Source organism: Malurus melanocephalus, unplaced genomic scaffold (genome assembly GCF_030028575.1).
Source record: "Malurus melanocephalus ecotype Western Australia unplaced genomic scaffold, MMel_1.1 scaffold_1016, whole genome shotgun sequence".
In the NCBI taxonomy this organism is placed as follows: domain Eukaryota; kingdom Metazoa; phylum Chordata; class Aves; order Passeriformes; family Maluridae; genus Malurus; species Malurus melanocephalus.
In genome coordinates, this window is record NW_026624248.1 from 94,120 (window position 1) to 117,412 (window position 23,293).

General features: G+C 57.9%; 1 protein-coding gene across 1 annotated transcript; it reads right to left on the reverse strand.

The window, feature by feature from the left end:
* Positions 1 to 1,250: 1,250 nt before the first annotated feature.
* LOC130585938 (kinesin-like protein KIF21B) lies at positions 1,251 to 23,138 on the reverse strand (the record flags this gene model as incomplete). The annotated part of the gene is made up of 23 exons (XM_057386624.1): positions 1,251 to 4,631; positions 5,844 to 6,043; positions 6,520 to 6,690; positions 7,419 to 7,536; positions 8,104 to 8,268; positions 9,976 to 10,156; positions 10,403 to 10,539; positions 12,650 to 12,688; positions 13,383 to 13,496; positions 13,630 to 13,704; positions 14,231 to 14,436; positions 17,163 to 17,220; positions 17,525 to 17,585; positions 17,830 to 17,995; positions 18,111 to 18,212; positions 19,009 to 19,203; positions 19,284 to 19,431; positions 19,825 to 20,054; positions 20,454 to 20,522; positions 20,880 to 20,987; positions 21,826 to 22,025; positions 22,578 to 22,769; positions 23,021 to 23,138. Coding segments are annotated over 23 exons (3,108 nt in total), but the record flags the coding sequence as incomplete, so codon positions are not given.
* Positions 23,139 to 23,293: the final 155 nt, after the last annotated feature.

Genomic DNA, 23,293 nt, shown 5'->3' on the forward strand with positions numbered 1-23,293 from the left:
TGAGGGTCATTTGGGATGTGTCTTCCATGTTGCTCTTCAACCTTCACCTTAGGCACTACCATTGAGTCTATCAGCAATCATAACCAATCTGTGGGAGAAACAGAGGAGGATGATTTTCCTCAGTCTTTCACTCGCTTCTCCTCCTCGAGTCCTGTTACAATGGTTTTTGAAGTTTCGAATTCCCTTTGGATGTTAAGGAAATCATGTTCTTGTTCAGTCTGCCAGGTCTCCTCGGCATGGTCCACATCATGTTTGGAGTMAAGAAAGAGATTTCTAGGGAGRTTATTCAGAGATCTACCCTGAGGGGGAACAGTCATGACTGGCATGGAATGTGGGAGAAAATGGRCCACTTGTAGAAGAATGAAATTCTCTCCTCCAGTGGTTTGGAAGTTCTCCTGAACAAGACCTTGTAAAAGTGACAGAGAATGCTGTGGCAGTTCCACAGCTGTGTGCTGGGCCCTGGTTGGTATTTACCAGACACTGCTTTTCACTGGACAGCACCCTGAGGGGGAGGAGGAGGAGGAAAGCAGAGCAGMAGGCACCGTGACCACTCAGACTGCAGCTGAACCACAGCAACAACCTGTGCTAGTGGAAGCCACCCCTATACAGAAGAAGAAACTCAGGACCAAATCAGTTTGCACTGAGAGGGATAAAAAGAAGGCAGGGCACTCAGAATAGGAGGAAGAGGCAGGGCTGGAGATAACCACTCCATCCTCAACCCCAGGATGTGAGATGTGAGCAGATTTCAGCTGCCAGTTGGGTTGAGGACTGCTCTGATGCTGGGGTATTGCAGCCCATGGACCCAGACAGGAGGGAAGCCAAGCACCTGGGATCCCTGTCCTGGGATGAGGGCATGGACAAGGGGATTGGGAAGASGACAGAACCTCTCAGCTYTGRAGGCGACTCCTGTCAAGCGTGAGGGAAAGGAATTCTCCCAAGGATGCGCTACTAGTGTGCCCAAGCAGGTGGAACACCACAGAGAAGGTTCCCAGTACCTGAGGGAATTCACTGTGTTGGAGGGAGTCCAACAAATAACCAGCAGTCCCCAGTAGATTCAGGTGAGGTTCAGTGTCCCCTCTAGATGTAGATGAAGTCCAGTGTCCCCAGTAGATGCAGGTGAGGCTCAGTGTCCCCAGTAGATGCAGGTGAGGCCCAGTGCACACAATCCGTGTGGTGGAAGTTTGTACAGAGCACAAACTCTTTGGTGGCAACATCAGGAGAACAAACAACGTTGAAGGTGACTCAGCTCCAGCCATATGAAAATCATCTTCTCTCCTTCCTGCCAACCTCTGTACCTGTGTAAAAATTGTGTCTAAGACTGGACCAGCCCATGGGCTATGACTGAGCAAATATCCCATGTCACACCAGTACAGACCAGAGCCTCTGCTGTTGGGAGCAACTGCTTGAGAGAGAGAGGACACACCAACACAACCTGTGCTTTTAGCTGCATGACCACACAGGGGACAAGAGGAAGTGGGATGGAAAACCTACCTCTGCCCCAGCAGCATGGGTGTGTGAGCTGAGAGGAAAAACAGCAACTGCAGGGAATTCTTTGAGGATTTCCAGTTTTCAGGGTGGATGTGCTCAGATGGATGATAAATGGGCTGATGAGCGCACCTTCAGTACACATTCACAAGAACTCAGCAATGAGCACCGTGAGGAGAACTAGAGGGGCCCTGCCTCCAGCCTGGCAGAGGAAAAGGGACAGTGGGATCTGTGGGATTGTGTGGATCCATGGCCTGGCACTGCAGACCCACAGAGTGTAAGGCTTTCACTGACACTGGTGCACACCATGCACTGATGCCTCTGAGATACACAGTGGCAGAATCCACAGTGAGCATTCTGCACGTGATTCATTCTCTTTTTTGTATACTTGTTATTAATATTGTTGCTATTTTACTGTTTGTCTTTTATCTCATAACTGTTTCCAGTAGATTGCTCTTAACCCAGCATCTTCATCTGTTGTGCCTCCAATTCCCCTCTCCACRGGATGGGGAGTGAGGTGCATGATTTTAGTGGGAGCACTAAAYTGGAGAWCAMTGTTCCTAAACCAGGACATCCCTCATTTTAACCCCTCTGCCTTGGAACACCAGTACCCCAAAATCAGCTCCCACCCTCCACAGGCTGGGAGAGCCCTGAAGCCCTCACTGTGCTGCTGGCCACAGCAGCAAGAGGGGCTCAGCATCACCCAGGACTGGCCACTCAGCCCTGGAATACTCAACAGGCACTTACAGCCTGCACACAGGAAGAAATGGGTGGGAAAAGGCAAGGCAGGTGTGACCCCAGCCCCTCCAGAGCCCCCTTCACCCAGGACAGCAGGGAGGGAACAACTGAAGGGTTCAGAGCAGGCACTGGAGATCTCAGAGCAGACACAGATTCACCTGTGACACCTGGCTACAGGCAAACACAGCCTCCAAACTCACAGAGCCCCTCCAGCCAAGCCAAGCTGAGGAATGAGTGCAGAAACACTCCAAAACAGGCTTGGGGTGGGGGAGACACCTCCTCCAGCCCCCCATGGCTGTGGGCTGCCGGGTGGTGAGGTCTCTGTGYATTTTTGGCTGCACCCTCAGCTCCACAGGTCACCCAGGAGGGATGGGCTCCTCAACAGAGTCCTCAATCCTGGCTGTGCAGGGCTCAGCCACAATCACAGGGGACAGAGAGTGGCTGTCCTGGGCAGGGTTACACACCTAAACATACCCAAACACACACACACACACACACTCAAACACACACACACATGTACCATTTACCCTCCAACAAGGCAAGCCAGCAGGATGGAACTTTTCCCAAAAAAAAAAGGCAACCCTCCTCCCCCATCAAATCAATAGAGATGCTCCTGTCTTTCGTGATGCAGAGGAATCCCCAAACACCAGCCAGAGTACTCAGAACAAGGGCTAAGGCCGGTGGGAAATCACCTGGGGCTGGTCAAGGTATCGCGGTGGTTGGAGAGAGCAGAGGGGAAATGCTCTGTGCTTTATGGGGCAGGTCCTGGAGCCCCTGGCCTCCAAGATCCCAGTTCAGTGCTGGTGGGATCACACGGAGAAATCCTTAAATTTGAGTTCAAGTGCTGCTTCTTCTGTGGCAAAGGGGAAAGGAGAGCGTGTGAGGCAAGAACACCCATCCTGGGGTCTCCTCAGCCAGCTCACAAGAGATTTGAGTGGCCCAGGGCAGGACAGAGCAGGGGATGGTCCAACAGGCCATGGGAGAGACAGGAGGAAGCTCCAGTGTGAGACCAGGGCCTTAACAGCCCCCCTTTAACAGGAGAGACAGAGTAAGGTGCCTGCAGAATGTGCATCCTTGGGGGAACTCTCCTGGACGGGGCCCCCAGACCCTCAGGGAGATGAGATTGTGCAAGGCCACCCGCTGCAGGATCGTCCTTCGGGCACAGGGCGAGTCAGGGGACTTGTGCGAGATCAGAGTGTGCTGCCCCCTCCTCACCTCACCCTGCTCCTGCCGCAGTGGCTCCGTGCCTGGCCAGATCCTCTCCATCCTCACATCCACACGGGCCCAACCCAAGGCAAGGACAGACACCCCACAGCAGCGGGGTGACACATCCAGCCCTGGSATTTTTGCCCTGTAATCTCCATTCTTGCTTCACTCCTCCATCTCAAGGGGCTCAATTCACTGCAGGAACCCACCATAAACCCCTGCTGGGGGTCACGACGTCCACAGCAGGGTCCAGCAGCCACGATGTCCAGAGCAGGGTCCAGCAGCCCTTCCCACTGCAGAGCAGGCTGGGCATGTGGGGAAGAGCCCAGAGCCTTTGGCAGGGCAGTTGAGTTCACAGCTGGGGTTTGGAGAATGTGGAAGGGAACTGCAGCAGGTCTGTCTGGGAGATCTTCCCAAGATTGTCACGATGGGACACGGCAAAGGAGCTTCGAGGTGCACACCTCTGACCACTGGGGACACGGCCACCAAGGACAGGGAAGGCCAGGAAATCCTTCTGCAGCCCCCACAGCAGAAGTGTCCCACGAGTGATGGATCCAGAGAAGCACCATCTGTGTTGTGGTCCTGGCCAGCAGACACCAAATGTCCTCATGGGGTGGAGGAAGGCTCCTGCAGGAACCAGCCTGGGAGCAGCACAGCACAGCACAGGACAGGCCATGGGAGCCCACAGGAGGGACCTGGGTGTCTCTGAGGAACTCTGACCCGCAGGAGGGTCAGCAGGATGGGTGAGAGGAGAGATGGAACAATTCCTGTTCACTGGAGAACCACGAGGGATGAACCTCATCAGGATGGGTGAGAGGAGAGATGGAACAATTCCTGTTCACTGGAGAACCACGAGGTTTGAACCTCAGCAGGATGGGTGAGAGGAGAGATGGAACAGTTCCTGTTCACTGGAGAACCACGAGGAACCTCAGGAGGAGGGGAAGTGGAGCTGCTGGTGCCCCACAGAGCTGCCTCCTCGCAGGAGCTGACCGTGCTCAAAGTACCGGATGCAGCATTGTCCACCCCGGTGGGTCAGGCACAGAGAAATCCCAGTCCTGGGCTGARCTCCTGGAGGTGGCTGAGTGCTGGCAGGGGGAGGCAGCCACACCTCACCCTGCTCCTGTGCCTTCCAGCCTTTCTGCAGGTCCTAGTTCGACCCTGCAGGCAGCCTCCTCCCACTCCAGAGCTTCACTGTCAGGTCGCTGAGGAACAAAGGGGAGAGGGACAGCATGACCCGGGGGTTGGGGCAGCAGCCCCACAGACAGTGCCCCACAAAGGGGCACGTTCACCCCCCACCCCCCACCACAGCAGCATGCAGCCCCCCAAACCTCCAGGCCCTTCTCCCCTGGCAGGAGGCTGGCTGATGCAYTTTGGGGAGAAGGAAAGCCCAATGGGGCTCACCCCACTGGCAGCAGGTGGGGACAGAGGGAAATGGTGACCCCAGACCAAGTCTCCTACCCCCCCTGAATGAGCTCCAGCTAGATCCCAGCAGTGACATCCAGGGAGCTGCTTTGGGGCATGGGCTAATTCGGGGCTAGCTGCTGACTCCCACCCCACTATCCATGCAAAGGCATGAGCAGGCCATGGCCTCCACAGAGCTGCCAAAGTAGATGTGGGCACTTGGCAAGGTAAAAAAAAAAMCCAAAAAATCAAATAAAACCAAGGTGGGGGCATGACTGGGCCACGGGGGCAAGTCCATCCTAACCAAGACTTATCAAGTGGGGAAAAACGCAGAATAGTTTCATACCGTGAAGAAGCAGCTCAGACCAGAGAGAAAGTGGGGTGGGGGAAAGAGAGAGAGAGGAGCAAAAGCAACAGTGAGAGGGACAGAGGGAGGGAGAGATGGAGAGAAAAGGGAAAGAGAGACAGAAGAAGAGCATGTGAGCAAGARTCAGAGAGCAGGAGGGTCAAGGCAGACTAGTAGCACGGCCCTTTATGGCAAGGACGCGTCGTGGAAGGCAAGGGGTGAGCCCAGGCACGTAATTCCATAACTTTACCCGGCAGTCGCTGTGGCACAGATGGGWGGTGGGGAGAAGGAGAGGCAGAGAGAGACAGAGAAAAAGGAAGGGAGAAAAGGGACATGGTCGAAAAGAGGATGTCAGAGTCTTGCTGCCGAAGAGCTCCCCGAGAGCAGCAGATAATGCCCAGCCCCAGGGGAGAGGGGTCCCTGCACGGGGGTAACCCAAGGCATGGCCAGAGCGTGGGCAGGGGGTGGCCAGGGACAGCTGTGGGCACTGCAGTGGGCAGGCTGTGCCACGGGTGAGCAAAAGGAGGTGAAGGAGCAGAAGGAGCTAAAAGCTGCAAGGCTCCCTCCCCACTCCCTGCTCACCCAGCACCCACCCAGGCCTGGGGGGCAGCTCAAACCCAGCATCTCCCCCTTCCCAGGGCCCCTGGGGGCAGGAGTCCCAGCTCACCTGGAGGCAGTGAAGATGTGCTTAGAGTTGGTGCAGATGGCGTTGATGGGGCTGTCGTGGCCCTTGATCTCCCCGACYGGGGTGAAGTTGTCCACGTTCCACACCTTGATGACGCCGCCTCGGCAGGCGCTCAGCACCATGGGGCGCCCGGGGATGAAGGCCAGGGCACACACCCAGTCCTTGTGGGCGTTGGGGATTTGCTGTGGGGACAGGAACAGAGCAGAGGTCACCAGCAGCCTCACCTGCAGCACCACCAGCAGCCTCACACACCCAGCCTGCGTGGCTGGGTCCTCTCTGTCTCAGGGAGCTCAGGTCCTCACTGACACCCTGGCACTGACCAGGACTGTGGAACTGGCCATGGCCAGGTAGGAGCCAAAGATATGGACTCCAAAATCATGGCTTAGTTTGTCCCTGGGTAGGACTCAACAACCCCAAATTCAGGGTGGGACACAAACCCCCCCCAGTGCAGCTGGGGCCACAGCCTGTCTGAAGGAGCTGGTGATCCCAAGAACCCTGCTGGACAAATTATGGGGGTGCAGCACACCCTGACCCACACATGGCCCAGGACTGGGGGTGCCCTCCCTGGTGAGCTYCATGCAGGACATTGGCATGAGACCCCCTGGACAATCCCCCTGCCCCGTGTGACCACAGGACCATGCCCTGCTCCCCTCCAGACCTGGATGAGCTCCTGTTGCTCCAGATCCCACTTCTTGATGCCGTTGTCCCTGGAGCCACTGAAGAGGACGTCTCCCTGGATGGCCAGGCACTCGATGCCATCGTAGTGAGGGGGCTCAAAGTTGTGCGTGGGGCCAATGTTGCCCACCATGCCCTCGGTGATCTCAAACACCTGGGGAGGAGCAGAGGGTGACAGATCACAGATGGCACTGGGCACACAGCTGGCCCTCTCCCCGGGGGTTTGGCCACCACCCTCTGCAGGCTCAGGGCACCCAGAGTGATGCTGGGAAGGGGCCAGGGCATTGGCTGCTGGAGGATTTCTGGGGCTGAGGGTCCTGCCACAAGCAGAGGAGATCTGCCACCAGGGACAGCCCCATTTTCCTCCTGGTGAGCTCCTCATGAGCCAAGCTGACAGCTGAGTGGGATCCTGTCTCACTCACCACCTCACCCCTCCTTACTGCTCTGGTGACAGCCCAAATTCAGCCTGTAATTCAAGGAAGGGACAGGCTCCTGCAGTGCTGTGACAGAGTGGTCACATCTGGGCGGTATCATGGAGCAGAACGGGGTGAGCTGATCCTCTGGGTCAACCATCACATGCAAATCCCAGCCAGAGTCTGACGCATGAGAGAAATGCACCTTCTTCTCCAAAGGTGCATTGTGGACCAGGCAAAAGGCAAGGTTTGGGAAGAGGAAATGAGTGAAAACCTCACATGAAGAGGTGAAAACAGAATYTGGGCTCAGCTTTCAGTAGGAGAGATGTCACCTGGCACCCCTAAGATGYGMTGCCCACCCCAGCACACCCCTGACYTKYTGAGCTCTCAGTAGGAGAGACATYAGGGGTTGGCAGCATCTGGGCTCCCCTACAGGGTTTGGGGTGCTGCTCCCCAGAGAGGAGTGTACCTTGACGTAGTGATCTTTGGAGCCTGTGACCACCAGGTCRTGGTTGCTCGCCGTCTGGTTCACCGTGAGACACATCACGGGCCCGATGTGGCCRCTCAGCTTCCCCACGGGCTGCAGCCTGCAGKCAAGGGCACAGCTCAGCCCTGCTGYGTGCTGGAGCTCACCCAAAGAGCCCTCCCAAGCACAGCCCCTCCCACCTGGGGTGGTTCCCTTTGGGGGACAGCAGGCAGGGAAACCCCATTCCCAGTGATTCTGGGCAAGGAAGTCAGCCCAGAGTGTGCCAACATCTGGCTGCAGAACCCCAGAGCATGCCAACATCTGGCTACACAGTCTGAGAGTGTGCCAACATCTGGCTGCAGAGCCTGAGTGTGCCAACATCCGGCCACAGAGCCAAGGGTTGGCAGCCCAGTGCCCACCGAGCTTGCAGGAGGACAAGGGCAAACAGGGGGTACTGCTACTCACCCCACTTCCCTTTTCCCTTCTGCTGAGCTCTGCCCAGTGCCCTGACAACCCCCCACCCCAAGCGGCTCCAGTGTTGCTCATCAACCCCCAGCTCCCATAGGATCCTGAAAATCCTTACTCCAGGCAACTCAAAGGTTTTGTTTTTCCCTGGGGGGTTATTTCATGCCCCTCTGAGCAGCCAGTGGCACCACAAGGTGTGCTGCCCACTCCACACCCCGCTGACCTGCTGAGCTCCCAGACGCGCACGGAGTTGCCAGCAGCAGCGTAGAGCGTGGTGCCCGTGGGGTTGAGCGCGATCTGGTTGATCTGGTGCTCCCCCTGCACGCTGGTGACAGTGCGGGTGGTGGTGCCAGCACAGGCGTCCCCAGAGATCACCTGTCCAGAAGATCTAAAGGAGGGAGAGTTCAAAGGGGCGGGGTGAGAGGAGACCTTGGTTTGTCCCTGGGCACGAGGCAACAACCCCGACTTCARGGCAGGGCACAAACCCCCACACTGCAGCTGCTGCCACAGCCTGTCTGCAGGAGAGCTGGCGATCCCAAGCACCCTGCCAGCGAGGGAAAACAGGGGGCTGCTGGCTCCAGGCTGGCACAGGTGGGTCACAATCTGGGGAAACGCCCTGAAGTGTCCCTGTCTTCCTGGCCAYGAGGGGACCAAGAGCTCTGTCCCTCAGGCCARTGCCAGGCCTGCAGAGGCAGYCAAGGGTGCAGGGTCTGTGCACAAYTCRGAGCACCCTGCYCTGGTTTCCAGCTCAGCCACTCTGTTCTGTTCCTGTGCCTCTCTGCTTCCTACAGGAAGAGCTGCTGAGTGCTGACATCCAGCACAGGGAAGCACAGGGAGCTCTTGGCCTCTGTACAAGAGAGAAACACCGTCAGGCTAGGCAGACGAGCTGAGCCTGGGCAGAGAAAGGAGCTCTGTGCCACGACAAGTGAGTAACTGACCTACCATACTGTCCTAACGTTTGAGCACCACTCCAGACTGGCAGCCACAGCTACACTCTGTTCCATGCTCCTTTCTGGTCCTCAAACTCCTCACAGAGATACAAGTTTCCCACTGAGGAGCCTGTGATTTACACAGCCATGAAGCTGTTTGGGGCTGCCAGCTCTCCTGGCCACCCCCAGAAGAGCTGCAATATCTCTTCAGAACTCTTGACCCTTAACAAGGACAAGKGTCAGATTCTGCACCTGGGACAGGGTTGTGTGTATGCAGTAGGGAAGGAGAGGCTGGAGAGCAGCTGAGGGAAGGGACCTGAGGGTTCTGGTCAATGAAARGTTGAATTTGAGTCAGCAGTGCCCTGGCAGCCAAGGAGGGACATCCCTGTTCTGGAAGGCACCGGGCACAGCATGGCCAGCTGGTCAAAGGAGGGGACTGTCCTGCCCTGCTCTGCACTGTTACAGCCTTACCTGAAGTCCTTGGGGCAGTTTTGGGCACCACAATATGAAAAAGACATTTAGCCATTGGAGAGCACCCTGAGGAGGGCCATGAGAGTGGTGAAGGGTCTGCAGGGAAAGCCTGATGAGGGGCAGCTCAGGTCACTTGGTTTATTCAGCCTTGAGGAGATTGAGGGGAGACTTCATTGGGGTCTTCAACATCCTCATGGGGGGCAGCAGAGGGACAGGCACTGATCTGTTCCCTCTCATGATGAGTGACAGGACTCAAGGGAAYGGCTGGAGCTGAGCTGGGAGACATTTGGGTTGGGTATCAGGGTAAGGTTCTTCCCCCAGAGGGTGCTGGGCACTGATCAGGCTCTCCAGRGAATGGGCACAGCCCCAAGGCTGTCTGAGTTCAGGAAGTGTTTGGACACCACTCCCAGGCACAGGGTGGGATGGTTGGTGTGTCCTGTGCAAGGCCAAGAGATGGACTGAATAGTCCTGATGGTCCCCTTTCAACTCAGCATATTTTATGACTTTATGACCCTGAACCTTTGCTGCAGGAGGTCCCCTCACCCCAAATTCCCTCCCACCCTCCCCGCTCCCTAGGAAAGCAGCACCACAAACWGGCACTCAGGCAGCTGGGAGCTGGCCATGTCCCCAGCCCCTGTAGGTGGCCTCTGCCACGCCAGAGATGACCAGAGAGCCCCRGGTGCCCCAGAGCTCACGTGAGGGTGCGGATGCAGCGGGCCGAGTCGCGGATGTCCCACACTTTGATGTAGGACGTGGACACGGTGAACACCAGCCCCGTGTGGCTGCAGTACTTGATGGACACCACATTGTTGGGGTGGCCCTTGAGAGAAGCGATCTCTTGGCCCGTCACCAGGTTCCACATCTTGCAGCTCCGGTCTGGGGGAGGAAGAACACACCCAGGGGTGTTGGGGTGGGGTCTCCTCAAGGGCRTGGTGGCTTGGGGTCAATGACCATCTCCTCCCACCCATGGGTTCAGAGGAAAGAAGCTGGCCAGCCCCAGCACTGGGCAGGGCTCAGCACTGCAGACAGGGACCATCCCTGGAATGCCCAACACTGCCCACAATCCCGATGCCAATTCCCACAGCGTTGCCATCGTYCCTGTCCCCCGTGCCCATCACCCACCTTTGGACCCAGTGAAGAGCAGCTCATCGGTGGCATCCAGGCAGAGCACGGGCTTGGTGTGTCCCTCTGCCACCGAGACACACTGCAGCGGGGCTGTCCGGGCGTTCTTGGTGCCACCCACGGGGTTAATGATGCCCCTTGGTAGGAGAGAGACAAAGGTACAGCACAGGGCTGGAGAGGCACCGTGCCCACAGTGCCAGGGCGTGGAAAATGGCTCACAGCCAGCATCTCCGACTGCTCAGCAGTGAGATGGGCTGAAGGTGGCATGTCTGAGCCAAGGGCTTTGTGGGAACCCCAGGAATGTCCCCATGGGCAGCCCCTGCCCACCTCTACCCCAGTAATACTCACAGGGAAAGGGGGAGGTTGCCCAGTGCCCCTCTGCTCTCTCCCAAACCTCTCATGCCCGGTGCCCTGTGCCCCCAAATCTCTTGTGCCCAATGCCCTCTGCTCTCCCCCAATTCCTTGTGCCCAGTGCCCTCTGCTCTCTCCCCAAACCTCTTGTGCCTCGCCAGCAYAGACCCAGGATGAGTCAGGAGACAGCTCATTGGCCCTGAGGTCCATTTTGGGACAAACTGAGCCCTCTCCAGCCTGCAGCTGAAGCTCTACTGGGGTAGATGTTTCAGGGTACCAATATCAGCACCCTGACCCCTTGGAGGCWGTCAGCCTCTAGCTGGTGACATTTGGGGACAGAGCCTCACTCCTTCACACAGACCACAAGGGTGACAAAGAGCAGCACCAGTAGCTGCACCCCTGTTCCTGTGGCTGTCCCTGGACCCACCCCTGCCAAACCTGCTTCCGAAGGACACTACTGTCTGTCTGTCCTGCCAGTCCCCTCCAGACATGCTCAGGGTGCTGAGGACCACCCGCCTGACCCTCCCATGTGTGACCCTTGGGCATCAGACACAGCCACAAGACCCTGAGCTGGGCTTGTGTCCTCTCACAGGCAGGGAAATTGATGCATGGGGCTGGAGAAGGGCAAGGTTGGCATTAGTCATGAGGACAAGCACAGGCTCATTAATTTGGGGTTGGAAGTTGCATGCACATGAWGTTCCTCAGCTCTGCATTTACCAGTGCCAAGCCAACAGCCTCCTCCTCACCCCTAAAAGCAATACAGAGACTGAACCCAAGGGGCAATCCCTGCACCTCAGGGTGAGGCATCTCCATGACTCTGTGTGGCTGCCTGACTCCAAACCGCCCAGGGTGACCCTGCTCACAGGGCTGTGGTGACAGTTCCCCAGGGACTGGGRGTCTGYASGAGCTCAGGGGACAGGCTGAGGGAGGGGACAYCTGGCTGCTGCAGGGCTGATCTCAGAGTCATGGAATGGTTTGGGCGGGAARGGATTTTAGACACCATCCCATTYCACCAGGAACACCTTCCAYTATCCCAGGTGGCTCCAAGCCACATTCAACCTGGCYTTGGACATTTCCAGGGATCCAGGGGCAGCCACAGCTTCTCTGGACACCCTGTGCCAGGGCCTCCCCACCCTCAGAGGGAAGGATTTCTTCCTAACATCTATTCTAAATCTCTCCTCATTCAGATTAAAACTGTTCCCCTTTGTCCTGTCACTATCTTCCTGTGCAAAAAGCTGYTCTCCCTCTTTTTTGTAAGCTTCTTTTAGGCTCTGGAAGGCTGCAATGCTCCTAAAGGATRGGGGAAAGGTGGCCCTTGAGCTGGGAAACCTCTACAGTCAGGTGGGTGCAGGGGAAGAAGCCCAGAACGGTAACTACAAGGCTGAGCTCTGCACCACAGAGTCAAATCTGACTTGATTTCCTTGGGAAAGACACTGACCTTCCCCAACTCAACACCAGGGGAGCACAACCAGGCACGAGGTGAACCTGAGAGACGTGCCTGCATGAAGCCTGCATGAAGKACACACTGGCAGCACCCTTCCCCACCACCCCACCATCCTGCTGGAGAGCCAGGGAAGGGGTGGGACATGGTGGCCTCATGCTGGCAGGAAACCATCAGAGATGGAGGAGGACATGCTGCCAACCCARTCCAGCCAGCACCATGTACCAGGGGCTAATCCAGGCATTGGATAGTTCCAAGTTTGAACTCACAACTCAGGGACAGCATCAGGAACCAGAGGTGGCATGCCAGGAGGGGACAGACACACAGACACACAGGCTGGGAGGTGGGGACAGCAGCAAGGTGCAGGCAGGCCATGTGGGGACAGGGAGAGCAGGCATGTGACAGAGAGAAGGAGGAGCGCAGAAACGGGTAATAAATAGAAAGTTTGTCTATACCTCAGCACCTCCGAGACAGAGGAATCGCTGTCATCAGACCTAGGGGCAGAAAATTAGCAGGATTATGGGAGAGAAAACCCAGACTAGAGGAGGCAGCGGTGGAGTCAGAGGTGGAAGATTGTTATTGCATCCAAGCCAGTGTAGRACAGAGGGGAGAAGTGGAGGGAGGGAGGGAGGAAGAGAAGCAGACGTGGAGAACCAGGGGAGAGCAGAAGAGCAGGAGGGYGTGTGAGGGTCAGACAGCAGGTCTCCATCAGGGAAYACCGGCTCTGCTAGCCACATCCGAGCCAGGGGTGGCACCTGACCTGCTGCTGGGAGAGACTGCAGCAGCATTTGGGTGGATGCCAGTCCATCACCTTCCTGTGAGCCCTCACCCCTCGCCCCATCCTGCTCCCTCACCTTTCCAGGGGCCTGGCACCAGCCTGTCTGCAGGCAGAGGCCAGGGCTGTGAGCTCAGAGGGGGCACGGTGGGCAGCAGCACAGCATTGGCACGGCAGCTGCTCTGTCACAGCGAGAAGCAGGGACACAAAGGGGTGACAGAACACTGGCTGGAGCCACCCCACATCCTGCTGCTCCATCACAGTGAGAAGCAGGGACACAAAGGGGTGASAGGACACTGGCTGGAGCCACCCCACGTCCTGCTGCTCCCGCACCCCCACAGCACTCAGCACCTGCTGTGTGCTATCATGCTCGGGTCCCTTCACTCACACACTCCCACCCCAGCAGGACTTACTTATCCAAGGCGGATCCCTGGCTCTGGGTGCTCGTGAGACGGGAGAAGACGTTGCGGTCGTTGCGCGGGCGGGTGGGGGGCGAAGAGGGCGGTGTGAAGCCGATGTCTGTGGGCCTGAGCCAAAAGGATCAGGGGACGTCACTTGAGAGCTGCTCACCGGGCACCTGACCAGCCCAGAAGAGCTGCCCAGGCAGCATCCTGTCCACACAGCCTCCCCAGGCCATGTCACCATTTCCCCCAAGCTCACCTGGCAGGTTGCCCGCGGTCATAGGATTTCCGCCTTGTCAGAGGCGAAGTGTCCGAGCCCCGAGACTGCCTGGGACTGAAGCAAGTGGACAAAACAGGGTGGGTGCCTGCCCCTGCACTGGGATCCCTCCACAGTGAACACCCGTGTCCTCCCTCAGTGGGTGCCATCACAGTGAGAAGTAGGGACACAAAGGGGTGACAGGACACTGGCTGGAGCCAGTGGGATCCCTCCACAGTGAACACCTGGGTCCTCCCTCAGATGGGCAAACAAAGTTTGGGCTACCCCAGAGTCACAATCTTGAGGCAGCCCACGAGTGCAGAGTCTTTTGGTAACCCAAGAAACCTTCAAAGAGGCTGAAAACCCAGAGCAGGGATTTGGGGACCTTCTCACCCCCTCCTTTCCCTCCTGCAGTACCCTCCTCTCCACCTGCAAAGGATACCTATACACTCTCCAAGCCCCGCTGAAGAAATTCACTGCTGCATACTGCAGCCAAACCTGGACAGATGCAGGACTGGGCTCACCCTCACCCCTCTGCACCCCCCAGGCCAGGCTCAGCTCCCCACAAGCTCCCAGCACCCCGAGATCATCGCCCTGTGCTCACAAGGTGCTGCCTCGCGTGGGCAGGCTGACGGTGCGCGACACCTTCTCCTTGTAGTAGGGGTCTCGGATGGAGAAGCCGATGCCATCCTCTTTGATCTCCATGAGGGACGCCAAGGACTTGGTGATGTTCTTGGTGGAGACGTCCAGCGTGGGCCCCAGGCACTCGGCTGACACCGCCTTCATCTGGCCCGAGAGCTTGGGCTCTCCCTAGAGCGGGCAGAGGGCACAGGGTGSGCACAGGGGGCACTCAGTATTGGAGTGGAAAGGGATGATGAAGGGGGAGAAGCCCAGGAGAACCGTAACTGCAAGGCTGAGCTCTGCACCACAGAGTCAAATCTGACTTGATTTCCTTGGGAAAGACATTGACCTTCCCCAACTCAGCACCAGGGGAGCACAACCAGGCACGAGGTGAACCTGAGAGATGTGCCTGCAAGAAGCCTGCACGAAGGACACACTGGGAGCACCCTTCCCCATCTCCCAACCTGAGTGTCTGCCCCTCCTGGCCTGAAGCTGTCCCTCAGTTGTGAGTTCAACCTGCTCCTGCTTGGATTAGTCCTTGGCACATGGTGCTGGGCTCATGGGTGCTGGCTGGTTTGGGTTGGCAGCATNAGGACACTGGCTGGAGCCACCCCACGTCCTGCTGCTCCCGCACCCCCACAGCACTCAGCACCTGCTGTGTGCTATCATGCTCGGGTCCCTTCACTCACACACTCCCACCCCAGCAGGACTTACTTATCCAAGGCGGATCCCTGGCTCTGGGTGCTCGTGAGACGGGAGAAGACGTTGCGGTCGTTGCGCGGGCGGGTGGGGGGCGAAGAGGGCGGTGTGAAGCCGATGTCTGTGGGCCTGAGCCAAAAGGATCAGGGGACGTCACTTGAGAGCTGCTCACCGGGCACCTGACCAGCCCAGAAGAGCTGCCCAGGCAGCATCCTGTCCACACAGCCTCCCCAGGCCATGTCACCATTTCCCCCAAGCTCACCTGGCAGGTTGCCCGCGGTCATAGGATTTCCGCCTTGTCAGAGGCGAAGTGTCCGAGCCCCGAGACTGCCTGGGACTGAAGCAAGTGGACAAAACAGGGTGGGTGCCTGCCCCTGCACTGGGATCCCTCCACAGTGAACACCCGTGTCCTCCCTCAGTGGGTGCCATCACAGTGAGAAGTAGGGACACAAAGGGGTGACAGGACACTGGCTGGAGCCAGTGGGATCCCTCCACAGTGAACACCTGGGTCCTCCCTCAGATGGGCAAACAAAGTTTGGGCTACCCCAGAGTCACAATCTTGAGGCAGCCCACGAGTGCAGAGTCTTTTGGTAACCCAAGAAACCTTCAAAGAGGCTGAAAACCCAGAGCAGGGATTTGGGGACCTTCTCACCCCCTCCTTTCCCTCCTGCAGTACCCTCCTCTCCACCTGCAAAGGATACCTATACACTCTCCAAGCCCCGCTGAAGAAATTCACTGCTGCATACTGCAGCCAAACCTGGACAGATGCAGGACTGGGCTCACCCTCACCCCTCTGCACCCCCCAGGCCAGGCTCAGCTCCCCACAAGCTCCCAGCACCCCGAGATCATCGCCCTGTGCTCACAAGGTGCTGCCTCGCGTGGGCAGGCTGACGGTGCGCGACACCTTCTCCTTGTAGTAGGGGTCTCGGATGGAGAAGCCGATGCCATCCTCTTTGATCTCCATGAGGGACGCCAAGGACTTGGTGATGTTCTTGGTGGAGACGTCCAGCGTGGGCCCCAGGCACTCGGCTGACACTGCCTTCATCTGGCCCGAGAGCTTGGGCTCTCCCTAGAGCGGGCAGAGGGCACAGGGTGSGCACAGGGGGCACTCAGTATTGGAGTGGAAAGGGATGATGAAGGGGGAGAAGCCCAGGAGAACCGTAACTGCAAGGCTGAGCTCTGCACTACAGAGTCAAATCTGACTTGATTTCCTTGGGAAAGACACTGACCTTCCCCAACTCAGCACCAGGGGAGCACAACCAGGCACGAGGTGAACCTGAGAGATGTGCTTGCAAGAAGCCTGCACGAAGGACACACTGGGAGCACCCTTCCCCATCTCCCAACCTGTGCGTCTGCCCCTCCTGGCCTGAAGCTSTCCCTCAGTTGTGAGTTCAACCTGCTCCTGCTTGGATTAGTCCTTGGCACATGGTGCTGGGCTCATGGGTGCTGGCTGGTTTGGGTTGGCAGCATGTTCTCCTCCACCCCACAGAAAAGCTCAGATAGGGCTTTGGTCATCCATTCTTCTCTATGAGGTTCTCTGGCCATACAYGGCCGAGTTCCCCCATGTCGCCCTGGGATGTCCATCACAGCCACCTCTCCATACAAACACAGAATAGCTGCTTCCCTCCACCTCTGCCCTGCACAGGTACCTCTGTGTAAGTCTGTCTTTTGCTGTGTGGTCCTGCTTGCTGGTCTTAGATTAGATCATGGGACGTTTGGACTTCAAATAAATCAGGTACTTAGGTAAAAACAAAACAGTCTGAGAATAACACAGGCTGTTCAAGGAACAGGGAGCCAGATCTTCAAATGAYGTAGGTCAAAGCCAGTCCACAGACACCAGAGCAGCTAGTCTAGCTTGCCCCTACTCTGTATATCCCTGAGAAATCCCCACATCCAGTCTAACCCACAGCTTATACCACCACCTCCCTCTCACCACCCCATTTTCAGGATTGGGGATTTGGAGTCCATTGGCCCTGCCAACCAGATTCTGGAGGCACTGGCTGATGTGGTGGGGGTTTCCCAAATCCCTGATGCCGCAGGACGGCAGCACCAGGAGACCTTGGTTCTGCCCAGCCACAGAGCAGCCACACTGCCTTGTGCCCAGCCTGGCTCCCCAAGGGTCAGACTGCAGAGGAGAGGGCTGGAGCATCACTGAGCATCCCTCCACCCCTCCATCCCTGCCTCTGTGCCAGGGCCGCACAAAAAGGCCAGCTAACCTTGAACTTGAAGTCATCCTGGCTTGCTGAGCCCTTCATGGTGAAAGACTGGGAGATGCTGCAAGGAGAAAGAAGCAAAGACGGATCTTCAGGGCCAAACTCTTCAGAAAGCTGGTGCCAGTGGCCCACCAGACTCCTTGGGTCACCCCTGCTCCCCCACACCCTCTCTCCAAGGAATGACCAAGTCTTCATGCCCTGATTGTGTCCAAGACAGATCCTGCTCCCCCCACCATGGGCTGGGTGCCACAGAAGAGCTCAGGTGGGGCTTTGTTCATCCATGCCCATCTAGGAGGTCTCACAAACGGCACCAGGCTCCTGCCCCAGACACCACCACCTCAGGCAGCCCCAGGCTGGGTGCTTACCTTCCATCTGAGGCCAGGCTGAACTCTGAAACTTCCTCGTCTGTGCTGGTGTAGCCGTTCTCTGTGTGCAGAGGGGACACCACTGTCACCACCCCACCCAAACCAGCAGAGGGTGTGGGGGTGACCCAGTTCTTGTCCCTGTTATATGGTGGCCAGGGCACATGTCCCCAACCAGTCTGGCCCTTGAGGGCAGGTTGCCAGCCACAGCACCTCCAGCTGCTTTTTGGGGGCCAGTAAGGATGGACATCCCACCCCACCCCACAGGCAGCACACCTGGCCTGAGGACGCCCCTGCCCCAGGCCCACCTTGCTGCACGTTGTGGATCAGTGCCTGCAGCTCAGGGTGGGACTCTGCCTTCTCCCGCAGGGCGTCCAGCAGAGCGTGGTTCTGCGAGGAGCTGGCCACGTCCGTCTGCCGCAGCCGCCCCTCCAGCAGCCGGATCTGCGCCTCCTTCTGGGCCACCTGCAGCCCCTGCGGCAGCAATGCTGGTGCTCAGGCGGGTGACAAAGGTCCCTGTCACCATGTCCCCACCCTGGCACCCCACAGGAAGCCCTGTCACACACCCACACTCAGCCTGGCCCCACACCTTGTCAATGGAGGCCTTCAGGAAGTTGTCCAGCAGCAGCCGGGCTTCGGCCAGGGAGCAGGAGCTGATGACCACCGAGGTGTCCGTGGAGTCCAGCTCCTCCTAGAATGTGGAGAGAAGTGCTGGATGCAGCAGGGAGCTCTTCTGCCAGATGTGGGGAGGGTGGAAGGGCCTCCATGGCCAGCAGGGCACTTCCATCACCTTGCAGGCACGGCCCAGTCCAACACTCGCCCCCCCCGGTCTGCCCAGTGGCTACTGGGGAGAGTCAGCCACGGGACTGTGCAACAACACTGAAGAGCTTGTGCACAGCTACACAGTCTCTGGTTCCAACACTAAACCAGACACGGAATAGACACCAGGCTCACCCAAACCCACAATCCACAGCCTAGTGTGAATGAACAGCAGCCCTCCTTCCCTGCTGATCAAGGTGACAGCTGGGGACAAGCCAGGGACAGCACACAGCCTCCATTTCAGGCTGCAGGCTCTGAGGGGAGTCAGGAGCTGCATGGTACCATGCCCAGTGTCACAACTGGACACAAAACCTGGATGGTTTCTGCTGGGAAAAAGCCAGTGCTCCTGGGATGTTTCCAACCATGGGGACAGGAGACCACCAGCACCATGGGCAAACGGTGGCCACAGCTTCCCTACAACTCCAGGGCAGTGGGACAAGAGCAGCCTGTCCATGGACATGCAAGGACCTTCCAGAACTCCTCTCCCTAATCAATCACCTAACGAGAATGACTGTGTGGGTGAAGCCCCACTGAGTGTGACAGCTCTCAGAGGGCTCTGGGTCCTCTGACCAGAGCGCAGCACCAGCTGGCTGTGCCCAAGGATGCTCTTCCCACAGAGGGATGCCCTCAGTTCCTCCCTCCCAGCCAGGCCCAGCCCCTGTGCCCACCTTGGTCTCCTCGATCTGCATGATGGTGGCCTGGCAGTCGGAAATGCTGTCATTGATGTAGTCAATGTTGGCCCCAAGCACCTCGATCTCCTCATTCAGCTCCTGCAGCCCCTTCTGCTCCATGGGGCTCTCCGCCTGCAGCTTCGCTCGCTTGCCCAGCAGCGCTTCCTGCAGCAGTGACAGCTCCTCGCGTTTCTGGGGGACAAGGGAACAGGGATCAGCATTGCCCACATGGCCATCTCCCTGCCCCACACCCGCCACCCAGCCCTCTCCACCTTGATGAGCCTCTCCATGTCCGCCTCGAGATTGACGATGGTCATCCTCTGCATGACAATGTCGAAGATGCGCCGCTCCAGCGACTGCCACTTGAGCCGGGCAGCTTTGCTGAAGGTCTGGCTAGACCCCTTCTTGGGGGACTTCTTCCTACAGCCAGAGGGAAAAAGAGGCACTTGGGCAGATGGCCACACCATGCTGGAGAGCTAGGCTTGCCCCAGGAAGGATTCTGGGATCTGGCTGGCCAGAAACAGGGGATGTATCTGTGCTGTTTCTGCATTTCCCAACTTTCCCATTTCCTCCAAGTAAAGTGGGAAAAGAGATGAGTCCAGCAGGGTTTGTGACACAGCATTTAATCCTTGTGGAAGGCCTGGCTCAAGCCCGGGTGACTGTCACACTTTGCCAGCACAGCTTATCACTGATTCAACATGGGTCAAATGGACACTAAGAAGCCACCCAACAACCTCCACCACCAGCCAAAACCCAGGGACGGCAGTCCCTGGGATGCCTCACCCCCCACCACCACCCAGCCCCTGTCCTGACCTGGCAGGCCGAGCCCCGTTAATGGAGGACGAGGGGTCTCCCAGGAAGTTGTTGATTTTCCTGTTCCACTGGCGCACGATGCTGGAGACGGAGCGAGCACCAGATTCGGGCTCGGAGGAGGTGGTGCTGGCTGAGACCTCGGCACCCGAGTCCAGCATGGCCGGCTTCTGGCTCATCCTGCCGGCCACCCGGTCTGACATGGGCTTGGCCAGACGGCGCAGCGCTGACACCTACATGGAGGAAGGGCAGAGGGGAGGAGGGTGTCAGCTGGGCAGCCCCTCCCAGCCCACCCATGTTGGCACCACCCCCAGGTCCCCACAGTCTGAGGGTGGCAGCTGCATAAACCCAAAGCCCAGGGACATTTGTGCCTCATGGGTTTGAGGGAGGTGTCTCCTCCCTCACAGCCACCTCTGCCACCAGGCTCTGCTGCTCGGGATGGGGAACTCTGCTGCTGCCCACCATCTCCCACCTTCTTCCTGAGCCACAAATCCCCTCCTGTCCTTTTGGGAACCCCATTCCCAAAGGCAGCCCTGTCTGAAAGGATGGGATTTCTCCAAACCATGCAGAGGGGCCCAGACCTCCGTGGGAGGTGGGGGCTGTGTGGAAGGATATGGAAGCCCTTCCCTCACCTCCTGGGTTTTCCTCCGCAGCACTATTTCCTGCTGCCGTTTCTGAGACTCCAGAGCCCTGATCTGGAACTGCATGAGAGAGAAAGAAAAGGACACCCCTGAGGTCCAGCCCAGTGGTGACCGCAGCCCCAGTGCTCCCTTTGGCACAAACAATCTCACTCCTAACAACAAGCAGGCTCCCAGCCTTGACCTGGCTCCAGTTGCACATTTTCTCCTCCCACAGCTGCATCAGGAGCTGAAGGAAGCCTTTGGGAGCCGCTCAGCCAGCTGTGCTCTGCTCGAACCGTGCAGGCTCCAGCGAGGCCCTGAGTGCAGCAGGGCACCAAGCTTCATCTCTAAGCACCTGGAGTGCCAGAGCAGGACAAAGGCCACCTCCCCAGCAGTGCCAGCCCCCTGCATTGGTGGCAGGTGGCACCAGGCTCTCACCTCCTGCCGGCGCTGCTCCTTCTTGAGCTGCGCGATCTCCCGGTTCCGTTTGGTCTCCGCCAGCCGCCGCCGCTGCTGCTCCTCCCGCATCTGCTTCATCAGTGCCACCTGCAACAGAGGGCTCTGCGTGTGCTGCCTGTTCTGGGACACTCGCCATCCTCTGAGTGTGTCCTGGGGCACCCACCACCCTCCGAGTGTGTCCCCTGTCCTGGGACACCCACCACCCTCCGAGTGTGTCCTGGAAACCCACCACCCTCATGTGTGTCCCCTGTCCTGGAGCACCCACTGATGCCTGATGATTTTTGCTTTTCCTTTTTACGCTTTCTGTACCGTCTATGCATCCGCCTGTACCCCTTAGCCCACATGTTTGTAATTCCTGAAGCTTGATATTCCAGCTTAGTTTAGGAGTTCTACTGGGCAGAGAAACCAAACATCCTCAAGAAAGAATCAGTGTACCCTGTGCTATCTTAAACCTGAAGCTCCAGCCTTGGGTGAAGCCTTCTCTCTAGAACATCTTGTGTAAACTAGGCTCTAGCCTCGTCTAGGAAAAGATTCATTAAAATAGGGAGACATTACTGCATTTGTGAAGTTTCTTATTAGAGAATCCTAGATAGATAAGCTAATTCCTGAAACCTATAAAGCTTGTGTCCGTGCTGTACACGAGTGTGCATTCTGCCATCAAATTATGCACCTGGAATCCCAAATACCGAAGTAAAACCCTTTTATCCCCTTAACCGTGTCTGTGTCATTTTTAAAAACTGGCCTTTCAAGGCAACACCACCACCCTCTGCCCACGTCCTGGAGCACCCACCCTCTCCACACGTGTCCTGGGGCACCCACCCAGCAGGCAGATGCTCTGCACATGCCATCAGAGTGGAAAACACAGCTCCAAGTGGAAGCCAGGCTTGCCCAGGTGATTCCCCCCTGCCCTGGCATGTCCAGGTACCTTTGCCTTTTTCATCTCGGCCACTTCTGCCTGCAGCTTGCGCAGCTCCCGCTCGTAACGGGACTGGTTCTTGAGCAGGCGAGCGTGTTCCTTCTGGGCTGCCTGCAGCTTCTGCAGGTCCCTGTTCATCTCCTTCAGCCTCTTCTCGTAGTCTGCTTTGATCTTGTTGGCCTTCTCCTCGGTGTAGCACTCCATGGTGCCTGGCAGGTGAGGAGAGGGCTCGCATTGGACGTGGCACCCCAGGATCCTCCTGCAGCCTCACACCCCGCCTGCAGGCACCCCTGCCCCATCAGAGCCCCCCTCATCCCTCTGGGAACTGGGGTCTGTCTGGGGATACCCACTGGAAAAGCTCAGCACAGAGTGAGATACAGAGGCTGGGCTGAGCAGAGCTCAGCCACACCTATGTGTGACTCTGCCCCATTAAAGCCTGGAGATCAGCCCCACCACTGAGTCTTTCACCCCTCAGTTTCCCCAAGGAGTCCCCACAGCTCATGAAGTGGTGCTCGAGGATGGAAGAGGCTTGGCCTTGACATCCCTCTGCAGCACCCACAGGGTTCAAAGCCATGCAGCTGACTGGTGCTGCTCCTGTGGCAAGGCACGCAGAATCCTGGGGGCGACAGGGATTCCAGCAGAGGCAGAGGATGGCAAAGCTCTACCAGAGCCAGGGTGGGTGCTTTGACTCAGAGTTAGCTGGGTTGGAGCTGGGGCCTGACTCTGCAGGGATGGGATCCCACAGGGGAGGTGGCTCTCACTGAGGTTTTGCAGGACCCGGTCCCGCTCCAGCTGCGTGTCCCGAATCTTGTTCTGCAGCAGGATCAGCTTCTCCTCGTACTGGTGCTTGAGGGTCTGCAAACGCCGCTGGCTGTTCTCCAGCTCATCAATCAGCTTCTGCTTGATCTCAATCTCGCAGGTCAGATCCGCCAAGTCGGCCTGGAAATTCACGGCTGGAGGCAGGGGAGAGAGTCAAGCTGGGAGGGATGGAGGAGCATCCATGGCCCCGCTGAGCCACAGCACGAGGAGAGGGCAGAGGAACCCAAAGGGCACTGCAGCCACCCTGGGGCTCGTCCAAATCCCACAGAGCAGAGGGGTTCGGGGTGTCCTGGTGACCTTGCCTGCCCAGGAGCAGAGCTCACAGCCAGAGACACCAGCAAATGCCCCCCTTGTGCCCACAGCTGCACGTAGATCTCCCCTTTACCCTTCTCCTCTGCGTCCGAGTCTGAGTCCACCAGGCTCTCTTCGCTGCCCGAGTCCTCATCTTCATCCTCACGCCCATCCTCCTCCTCACAGCCACTCTCATCCTGTTCTTCCTCCTCCTAAGGGACGAATGCCTCATCTCAGCCAGCAGGATGGTTTGTCCTTCTCCCTGCTGCTTCTCCTTCCTCCAGTCCTGAGCTCACCCTACAGGAAAGGGCCACAGCCCCCCCAAGTGTCCCACAGCCCCCGAGGTGTCCCACAGCCCCCAAGGTGT